The following is a 10,967-nucleotide window of genomic DNA, read 5'->3' as shown; positions in this document are numbered from 1 at the left end:
CTCAGAGTACTGAACAGAGCTTACTTCTTTTTCTAAGAACACAGTGGAGGTGGAGGATTTCCTCCCATCTGCAGAAACACACCTGCTTTTTAGCCTAGAGGTTAGTGTGCTTAAGCCAGAACTTGGGACATGTGAATACAATTTCCTTCACTGCTTGGAGAGGTTCAATTTCTCATCTCACATCTTCAGACAGCATGTGCAAACCACCAGAATGTAGCGCGCACATGAGAGGAAAGGGGTAAGAGCTTTTTACAGATTAACTGAGTCAGCGCTGGGACTCTGGATTTCTCTTTGATACTCCCCTATGTGGAGACACATGTGTTTTGTATCAAACAGCCCCTGGAAGATCTAAAGAGCTCCTAGGGGAAGGGTGCTTACCGAGTCATGTTCACACTTTCACCCTTCTCCAGCCCAATGAAATCTGCATTCCTTTCTGCCCAGTGGCAGAGTTTCATCAGGAGGGTGGAGAGCAACTCCACCCGAACAAGCCTATAGTCTTGTTATTAGTGCACACCCGTGAAAGGTGGGAGCTTCGATTAGCTGAACACATCATCAAGCATCACCGCAACCATGGTCATGGACATCATGGTTTCCCCCTTCTAAGTCACAGATGATGACGGTAAAGCCCACAGACACAGTAATCCAAATGTTCCCCAGCAAAAAAATACGCTCCCTGAATCACAGCAGCTGAACTCAAGGTGGCTCAATATGCCTATCAGTAGTCTCTCTATTTTCCTTTACTCCAGCCATCACCATGATATTCGAAAAGCCGATGGCAGACTCCGTCCTGAGAAGCGGCTCCCAAGAAAGACATTGACATCAGGTAGACTGATGCCATGGGTACAATGTCACAGCCACTGTGTCACACACAGTTGTTTGGTGCTCATCTCATGACAGAAGGATATGTTCTGCTTATATCTGGGTCTCGGAGTGGCTGTTCCTACAAGACAACATCTAGTTCTGGGTTGTGCAATGCACGAGAGAAGGTGGTAAATCAGCTGTGGTTGGGAGAAGGACCACTGGAAGGATTAAAGCTCTGGAGGACAGACCTTCCAAGGAAGGAGTCAAAGAGCCCACCAAAGTCTATCAAAGGGATATCCTAGACAAGCTGCATCTCCATGGAGGAGAAGGAAGTTGCAGCAGTGAGCAATTAAGTTTAGTAGAGGGGCGCAATGAGAGCCACTGGCTATAGAAAATGTATAAATCAGAGTAGAAATATTTTGCACAGGGGTTATTTTACACGTGGCTGATAATGACCACTGGGATAGCTTATGAAAGCTTGGCGTAGACTCTCTGCCACAGGACATCTCTATAAAATGTGGTTTCTTTTTCATTCAAACAAGAATTAACTGTAATGGAAGTTAGATCAGATGATAGTTATAAAGCACATTGTCTTCTTGCCTGTGAACACTGAATTTACATTATCTGCCTTTCCTTGCATATTTGATAAGCAGAGAAAGATTATATCTACCTAGGTTACCTTATAAATAAGGACAGTCTCACAGGGACAGGCTAGTAGTGATTTTAGATTGATACCAGTGAAAATTCAGAGAGGCTTTTGGCACACAAGCCTTTCTCCCTACACACCACACCTCATTTATATTCTCCGATCTTCAGACCTGCAATGACATTTCAACTGGAGTCCCTTACGGCTCCTGTCAGTCAGTGTTCAAAACCTTGCTCAGGGTTTATTCCGCCATTGACAAAGACAGATGGGAATTTAGGTCCTCCAGAGTCCTACAAACTGTCTAAGGCTGTCCTAACTGCTGTATCAAACCACTTCTTCCACATTTTTTTCAAGCTCCATCTTAAAGCAGGCGGGATTTCTACCCTGCATTTGCTTTTAGAAGAGACCTAATTTTTCCTAGCATTTAAGACCCTACCTCTGATTGCCAGTCTAATTTAAGTCATGCTAGTCTTAACTCTGGTCCGGTGTGACATTTTAGCTTAAGGAGTTTTTCTTTCTGTAGCTCTGTTTCCAATGCTTTCAGTGTATTTCTGGGGAAAAAGTCATATCTCCACTCAACCTCTGTTCTGCTACAAAAGGGGCTAGGGTTTTCTAGCGTCATCCTGTGGGGTGGATCCTGTTGTCCCAGTCTTCCCATTAGTTTCCATCTGTATTTTTTTTCCTTTTTTTTTTTTTTTTTTTTTTTGTCCTATCAGGAGCCCATTTTTTCTTGACAGGAGCAAAGAAATTCCAGGTGAGAAGCTACCAGGGCTTCATGCCAGGGTGCTAACACTTCCCTAATCACCCTGCTAACAGCCTCCCTTACACCCCAACACACAACCTGACATCTCCTGTGTTAGAGTTTGGTTTTGGTTTTGTTTTTGGTTTTGTTTTTAGGGCTTTATCTCGCCAGAGGCTCCTAGTTATCTTTAGATCAACTAATACCTGTAGGTCTTCCCTTTCCTCTGCATTTTTACTGGCAGCTCCCAACTCCTCTCTCCCTGAAGTCTGGCATTCCCGCACACTCAGCCAATCTGCAAGAGCTTTAACAACCCCAGCTCTGGTGGTTTCCTGATGCTCTGCCTTACGGCCAGATCTCAAACCTTTTCAAGCCATTAGACAGCGTTAAGTGGCTTTGCACTGGCCAGAGGCAAACAACTCTACCGTGCTGATGCATCCCATGTCCAGACACCGCAGTGATGGACAGCCTCCACCAAGCTGGACAGACTCATTTAGTTTCCTATTTATATCGCTATTCCTTCAACCACGCTGATTTATTCCAAGGCTTTCTCTGTATGCAATGCCTTTCAAGCACAAGCAGACCATTACAACGTGCCTGTGTGGACCTCTCCAGTTCCGCAAGCTACACACAATCTGCCAAACAGTCTTTTAGTGCTGTGAACGCTGGAGTGCCAACCCCACTGCGCTTACCTATTGGAACATAACCACCTTGCATGCTTAAAGCACTGGACCTTTTCCAGTTTCTTGGCTGTCAGTTAAGATATTGCTCAAATGTGCCTTGCACTGCTCAGTTACAAGAAAGGATCTAGATGTAACCAGGTCTGGTGGCTTTCACAGAGCAGAGTCTTTCCTATATACCCAGGGAGGTATGTTTATGCTGTTTTTCTTTATGTACCTGGTTTCTGCCAGCACAGCAAGATAAAATAAAGATAAGAGATGGTTTTCACTCTCACAACTAAGCGAGCGTGCACATCTTTCCCTCCCCTTCCCACGGAACACCACTGATCCTGCTGCCTCAGCTCGATGGGCTTTGTGTCATCCTGGACCAAGGAAATTTTCATTAGCAATGCTTCTCGAGTTACTGCGAACCCTTTAGGAAGCAGCACTTTCCCAAAAAGCCCCATTCTTAAACTAGGTAAAAGGATAGACTGCTAGGAATGGTAGCAATGCCCATGTGCATCACCGCAACGAGCCTGTGACAAGCAAACCCCCAGCCATTAAATCAGCTTGTGCACTCACCTTGTCTCCATCCCTGAAGTCTCTGAGTGCATCGCAGTGATTCACAAACTTTTCTTCTTTGGCTTATTCAGCTGTTTTATGGGAAATTGCATAACGCTGGGGTTTTCCACTCTGGATCACAACAAAAACAACAAAAAGTCTATCAACTTTTCCTATGAAACATAAAAAGCTATTGGCTCAGTCAAAAGGGAGGAGCAAAGCATTTCTCCCTAAGTGTAAGCCTTTTAAGCTGTTTATGCAAATATTGTATAAAAAAAAAAAGTTTGAAATGATTGCCTTGAAATGCATAAAGTGATTTTTTCCTATCAGGAAGGCACTGCAGTGGGAAAATGGATCCATTCCTCCATGTTAGGTTTATTTTCCAGCTTCAGAATAAAATTTAGTAAATAGTTGATAGCTTTGCAGAAGAAGGCATAACATCCTGCTCTGCCAGCATCACCCAGGACCTGAAACAAAATGACATATCCAACTCTCAGACCTGGAAACACCATCTCCCATGCTCACCTCCACTGGCCTGACAGTGACTCCCATGCCCAGCAGCTCAGCACCAGGGCACAGTTAATAAGCCCCTGGGAGCCAGAAACCAGGCTTACTTTTCTGCTGGATTTGGGAAAATAGACATGCTTTGGGCAAACCCAGCCATGCCAGCTTCCCACCTGCCAGCCCGGAGAGCAGTAGTCATGAAAACATGGCACAGGCTTTGGTGAGGCTGAGCCAACGTGTGTGGAAGCCCAGCCTGCTGCCACTTGCATCTCGACTGTTGTTGCCCAATGCAACACACATGACACAACCCAGTTCGCGGAGCCAGATTTGAAGGAACAAACATACCTTGTCACATTCCCCATCCAAGCACCGGCGTGGGGCCACCCCTGGCAGTATAAGCTGTGCTTTTCCTTTTCCATGAAACCAGCTCCAGGATGTAAACCTGAAGAAGAGATGACGTATGGCAGGAGTCTTCTCATTGCGGTGATGTCACCTCCTCGGGGAACTTGTTCCTCTACAAATCCCAATCCAGACTGGAGCTGAGCTCTCTCCTGACCACTCCGAGAGAATCCGCCCACAGGATCAACAGGAGGTGGAGGGTGGGAAAACATATAAAGGTCCCTAGGAGCAAGTCTCCTTTACTGTCCCAGCTGCTTGGATCTGCTCTCAGCATGAAGACACTTCTGGTTGGGCTCCTGCTTGGCCTGGCATACATGGAGTTGGGTAAGACCACTGCATTCCTGACACTGCAGGGACCCTCTGGGAAATGCCTGGGAGGGGAGGGGAAAGGCGTCAATGCAGAAAGACCTGGTAATCCCCAGGCAGGTGAAATAATGCCTTTATGTATTTAAGAAGGTCAATGGAAAGGGTGAATGGGGAAAAGGGATATGCGTTCCTAGTGGGGAGAGCTGTGAAGCTTGACTGAGAGCAATGTACACCGTTCGGACCCATAGGTAGTCGCCTGTTACCCAACCCTGCTTACACCGCACCCCGGGATGGAGGGGACCGACAGGCTGCTTTGTAAGACCAAGGTGTAAATGACAGCCACATGGCACAGGGCAGTACAAGCATGGGCAAGAACTTGAACCGACAGCCTCTGCTTAACCTGCCAACCTGTCCCCTGAGGGATGGAATGGGGTATGTTCAGCCTGAGCTCCCGCCGTCCCTAAAACCTCCTGGCTGGCTGCTGGAAGCACTGAAAAATAGAGGGCGAGGCTTCAGGGTTCATTAAACCACCAGCTCCAGGGTTTTCACTTATTTCTAGAGATTAGGAGATAGACAGAGATAGGAATTTCCCCTGCATCTGTTTAGGTTTGGTCTCTGATAGATCCGGGTCTTGGGCAGCAGAGTCTGGTCATGGCTGTGTTCTTACTCCATCTATTTGTGACCCACTGCAAATACATCCTTGGTCTGGAGCAGAGTCATCCTCGGGGTGACATAAACCCAGTGGGTTTTAACCTACAGCCCGTGGGTCCCAGAGATCTTCAGGCTGTTTTCATGGGATTCTGAAAGGTCTCACAAGAAAGGCAGCCTGGGCAGGGGTCAAACACCTCCGTCTGGAGGCATGGCTACATGGAGATCATTTGGAGGGTTGCAAGTGGAAGAAGGCTGAAAGGCATAGACCTTGCAAGTCTTTATGCATGGAAGTGTGTTGGGTCTCTTCAGGCTGAATGGCTTCTTCTTAACCCCCCCTACCCTCATTCCTCCATCCACCTGTCTCTGAAGCAAACCCAACGGCTGGCTGAGGGACACACTCTGGGTCAAACCCATCACAGGGCTGAACCAGGACAGGTGCAGTTACTTCTATACAGCTACTGGAATTTTTTACATTTCAGTACCTGGGGGTGGGGGTGGGTGTTTCCTTCCTTCCTTCCTTCCTTCCTTCCTTCCTTCCTTCCTTCCTTCCTTCCTTCCTTCCTTCCTTCCTTCCTTTCCTTCCTTCCTTTCCTTCCTTCCTTCCTTCCTTCCTTCCTTCCTTCCTTCCTTCCTTCCTTCCTTCCTTCCTTCCTTCCTTCCTTCCTTCCCTCTTTCCTTCTTTCTTTCAAGATATTTCACAGATGGCCTATTATGTGTTTCTTTTCCTCCTTCTGGGTCAAATCCTGTCCTGGATTTAACGAGGTTGCTGAGGAACTGACAGAGCAGTTTCCCACAAAGCTCTTCACCACCCTTTGCTATATAGTTGAGATGGAGATGAAATGGCTTTTCTGGAATGATCCAGTGGGAGGTAGCTGGTCTAGGCAAAGCTCTTGCAGCTCAGGAATATGTCTGTGACTCAAAATATGTCACTCATTTTCCAGAGGTTTGAAATCAAGGCATAGAAGGTGCTGTTGGACAGTGATGAATGGTGAATTATCGGCCTCAGATGAGGACACAGCACTGTCCTCTGTGTTCAATTCTTCTCTTTTGCTCTGTTCCTTATAGTTTTGGGTTTCCTCTTCCACTACAACCTTCCTGAAAAAAAGTATACTTTTAGCGTCCCACCCAGAGTCAGTGAAAGATAAGGGGCTGATGGTTTTCTTCCTTAAACTTGCTCTTAAATGGAAGTAAGTCCCGAGAGCCCATGGCACTGCCCTACTCATCCACGAAAATGATGAGATTTAGAAACCAGCTCAACCCAAAGGCTGCAGATCAGTTACTCAGATATTTTAAACTAGCACTGTTCCATCCATCCATGAGTAAGTCCTACACACTCATAAACATTCCTATGGTTGCAAGGTTGACAAAGTTGTATTTTCTCTCTCAGTGTGCACTACATGTTAAGATACAAAACAATCTCTCATGGGTCATTTGAAAGGGATGTACTGAGGTCCTCAACTCGGGTAAACGGGATGGCTCCACGACACCTGTTTATAAAGGATGTGACTGCAAGACCACCACCACCACTGCGCATGTTAAAAAGCCCTTCCTATCTCTGCAAAAAGGACAAAGAAAGCTTTTGCATCGTGTAGGCTCTATTGCACAGCTGAATTTTTCCAAAAGAGGTGCTAAGAGAAATAGATGCCCTGAAAATTCTTTCTAGAGTCAGATGTTCAAAGAACTGCCTTCAAAAATGTTTATCCTTATCACAAAGTCCCAGAGGTTTCTCTCTAACTGCAGATGCTGCAGATCTATAACAAGAAAACATCGTCTCTGTGCAATTTTACCAGTAGATGGCAGTGGACACATTTGGGTGGTTCTTCAGCTGCCGTTTTAGTGGCAGGCAGGTAGGATAGAAAAGATCAAACCAGGCTGGTTTCTGTCATTAAGTCACAGCAGCATGACTCCGAAAAATATGCACACTTGGTATCTGCCAGCTGTGGACCGACAGGTCGCGTATCAAAACTTTTGAGCAACTGCTGTGATCAATGCTTGCATATGTAAAGGTATCCCTGTGTAGGCAGGCAGCCAGCAAGAGCTTTGTAGCATCATCTATTTAAAAAGCAGCAGTAGCCCCTGATGAAAGTGGTTTTTTTAGGCCACATTCAGCCCTTAGGATCTCTGATACGGGTATGAAATTTAAATTCTGCAGAAATCCCTCTAAACAAGCATGAAGGATGTGTCACTGTGGGTGGAGGGATGGGGGAACTGCCAGTCTTTCAGTGCTGGTGAATGCTATTCTCAACAGAAGGAGTTATTTTTCTCTGCGTTACAACATTTATGCAGAGGACACAAAGATCCTATCAAAGCTACTCAAGCAATAGGTCCCTCTAGATCCTTGCCTTTTTGGAGCTTGCTGAGCCCCCAAGGTAGAGATCGTGCCCAACTCCCTGCAAAACCATCCTTATCCTTTGGTGCTGGAGTGTGCTCTTTCTCCCCTGATGTATGCAAGCTTTGCCACTGCCTCCAGATACGCTTAGTTTCTGAGGCCACTGTGTCTTGGTCAAGGGGAGATGAAGCACTGATCATCACATAGTCTCCACCACAGAGTAGAGATGCTGCAGACTTGCTGTCTGCCTTCGTTGCTGTGACCAACTCCGACCTGTTCTGTTTCCCTCTGCAGCCCAGTCTTTACGATGTTACACTTGCAAGGAACCAACAGACATTTCTGAGTGCAGAACAGCCACCCTGTGCCCCCCAAAATCCACCGTGTGCACAACAACGCTGCACTCTGTAGACTCAGGTAAGTTTCATTCCTTGCTGTGAGTGCTCATGGGGAGAGATCATAGAATCATAGAATGGTTTGGGTTGTAAGGGATCTTAAAGGTCATCTAGTTCCAAACCCCCTGCCATGGGCGGGGACACCCTCCACTAGACAAGGTTGCCCAAAGCCCCATCCAACCTGGCCTTGAACACTTCTGGGGAGGGGACATCCACAGCTTCTAGGGGCAACTTGGTCCTGTGTCTTACCACATTCACAGTAAAGAATTTCTTCCTAATATCTAATCTCAATCTACCCTCCTTCAGTTTAAAACCGTTACTCCTCATTCTATCACTACACTCCCTGATAAACAGCCCCTCCCCATCTTTTCTGTAGGCCCCTTTAGGTACCGGAAGGTGGTCTAAGGTCTCCCCGCAGCCTTCTCCTCTCCAGGCTGAACAACCCCAAGTCTCTCAGCCTGTCTTCATAGGAGAGGTGCTCCAGCCCTCGGATCATCTCCGTGGCCTCCTCTGGACTCGCTCCAACAGCTCGATGTCCTTCTTGTCCTGGGGCCCCCAGAGCTGGACGCAGTACTGCAGGTGGGGTCTCATAAGAGCGGAGTAGAGGGGCAGAATCTCCTTCCTTGACCTGCTGGTCATGCTTCCCTCTCCCCTGCCCATTCTCAGCTTGGATTATCCTTTAACTTCTCTGTAAGAATCCAGGTGGAGTTATCAACTTTAGAGTGGGAAGGAGAGAAATCCATCAGATTCAGAGCCTCATAGTGAAGCATACAGGACTCACCTTGCTTACTCGGTCTGTTTTGCCTTTCCTATCCCTATGCCCTTACGGACCCTGAACCTACAGATATGTGCAAACATACCACAGGAGTGCAGGGGGTCTCTCCTTGTTTGTAGACAGTGTCACCTAGCACCAGCAGTCTCACCAGTGACCATGCCGGTGTTATCCCAGTGCTTCTTGGCACTGCCACCTTCTATGCAGGCACATTGCAGGAGTAACTCAGCTGAACAAAATCCACAGGGGCTTTTTTCCCCTGTGCACACTAGAATAAATTTAGAAGGAGGAGGAGGGAGAGAGAGAGAGGCAGCAGGGAGAACCGTAGGACCTGTTCCTACAGAGAGCAGTCTGGATTACAGGCACCTGTGGATAAGAGATACTCAACCCTTTATTTTTCTTTATTTACCTATAAACACTTTTAATTTCTCTCCATTGCACCAAGTCCATGTTTCTCAATGCCAGCTGTCTGCACCTTCCTTCACCATTTCTTTCTCTCTTTTTTCTTTCTCCCCTTCTCCAATCTGCCTGTTTCAGGTTACCCCTTTTTCGGCAACATCACCGTAACCAGAAGCTGTGAGGAGGAATGCCTCTCCTATGACGGGATAGGGGCAACCAGACCCAAGTCATGCTGCTACACTGACCTCTGCACCGATGACACCAAGAGCAGCAATGGGGTGGGAAGCAGCTCTGCAGCGCTGGGTCTGATGGCCATGGTTGTTGGCACGCTCCTCCAGTGTGCTCTGTAACGTCGCAAATGCCCATGTTCCAGCCAAAACATCCCCACTCTTCTCTCTGCCAAGCTGCCTTGTGAACTCTTAGATGCCTTGGGAATAACCTTCTTCGCTGATGTGTGGCTTCACCCATCTTCCATGCTGTGAATTCAAGTGGATTCAAGCCAAGAATTTGGGTACCTGGACCTAAACCCTTCACATTTCTAGTTTCCAGCTGTTCAGCAGATGTTCCTCACCTTCAGCTGCTTCTGCCCCCCAGGACCCACATCTCCCCCTACAGCTTTCTTCTGTGGGGAGCAGTAGTGGATGAAGCGTTGTGGCTCTGAGCAGCTGGAGGGCCTGGGCAGTGCCATCAAGGCTCTGGGATCATCCTCAGCAAGAGCAGGGGTTGTATGCACACTGGATGTGGACAGTGTTTTTTTCCCAGGTCTTCTCAAGCTCCCACACAACCTGTGCCTGTGGGCCTCTATTATATCCCTGTGCACAATCCAAAAAAAAAATAAAAAGTCCTACAACCCTCCATAAGGAGCTTCGTTTATTTTCTTTACACTTTTGGTGCCATCTCCTGAGTCAGAGCAGCAGATGGATGCTGGTCCTTTCTAGAATAAGCTATGGAATGAGTTCAGAGGGGCTCAACCTTCATGTGTTGAGATGGCATGTATTTCTGGAAAGCTCAGAACATTCCCTGGACTAACAGGTCTGGGCAGGTTAGAACTGCAAAAGCAAATTTGGGAGTTTGGCTAGCCAAAACCCTCAGCATCCCTCTGCCTGAGCTCGGGTTGCAATCAGAGCTCCTGGATTTCCCTTCCCAGATGTTTTACAGACCGTTTCAAACAACTTCTTCTGCTACTCTGCCCTTCCCCGTCCCTTCACAGCAGGGACTACAAGAAATGAAAAGTAATGATTATCCCAGACGCTCAACTCTGGGAAAAGCGAACAGCTTCACTCACGTTGGTTAACAGGGTCCCAGCTGGGGATTTGCTGCGTTCTCCCTTGGAGCAGCTGTAAGATTGATTTTGATGTCCTGTCTGCTGTAAAACCAGATGGAGTGAAAGCCGATACAAATGAGCCAGGTGTGCCCAGCTCGCAGCCCTCTCCGGTGGGGGAGAGCTGGGGAACTTGCCATTTCCTCTGTTCCTATTGCCAGGGCTCCTCCAGGGGAGCAGGAGGCAGCCGGAAAGAGTGAGGGTGGAGTAGAGCACAGGTACATCCCATGCGCCATCCTTGTGTCTTCATGCCATCCCTGAAACCTTCTCTGTGGCAAAGTCCATTTTCACTCTGTTTCCATAAGACACCAGCCAGGAAGCTAAAGGAATAAGCAGGGGGATGGGACTCCTTTTCATCATTGCACAGAGGTAATTGTTTCTCAAGGTCTGTCTCAGTACTATTTGCAAGAAAACTTTGACAAGGTATCATATTCATTGGCGAAGGGCTCTGTGCAAACCTGGGGCTCAGGAGGTTGATGACCCCCTTT

At 47.5% G+C, this 10,967-nt stretch overlaps 1 protein-coding gene across 1 annotated transcript; it reads left to right on the top strand.

Annotated features, from left to right (window-relative positions):
• The first annotated feature begins 4,581 nt into the window (after positions 1 to 4,581).
• On the top strand, positions 4,582 to 9,508 carry LOC104631560 (secreted Ly-6/uPAR-related protein 1). Its single transcript, XM_010307643.2, has 3 exons — positions 4,582 to 4,633; positions 7,890 to 8,009; positions 9,297 to 9,508. The coding sequence occupies exons 1-3, from the start codon at positions 4,582 to 4,584 to the stop codon at positions 9,506 to 9,508; spliced, it is 384 nt and encodes a 127-aa protein (XP_010305945.1).
• The last annotated feature ends 1,459 nt before the right edge of the window (positions 9,509 to 10,967 follow it).

Source organism: Balearica regulorum, chromosome 2, assembly GCF_011004875.1.
Source record: "Balearica regulorum gibbericeps isolate bBalReg1 chromosome 2, bBalReg1.pri, whole genome shotgun sequence".
In the NCBI taxonomy this organism is placed as follows: domain Eukaryota; kingdom Metazoa; phylum Chordata; class Aves; order Gruiformes; family Gruidae; genus Balearica; species Balearica regulorum.
The sequence above is the reverse complement of the archived record's forward strand: the minus strand, read 5'-3'. Positions and strand labels throughout refer to the sequence as shown.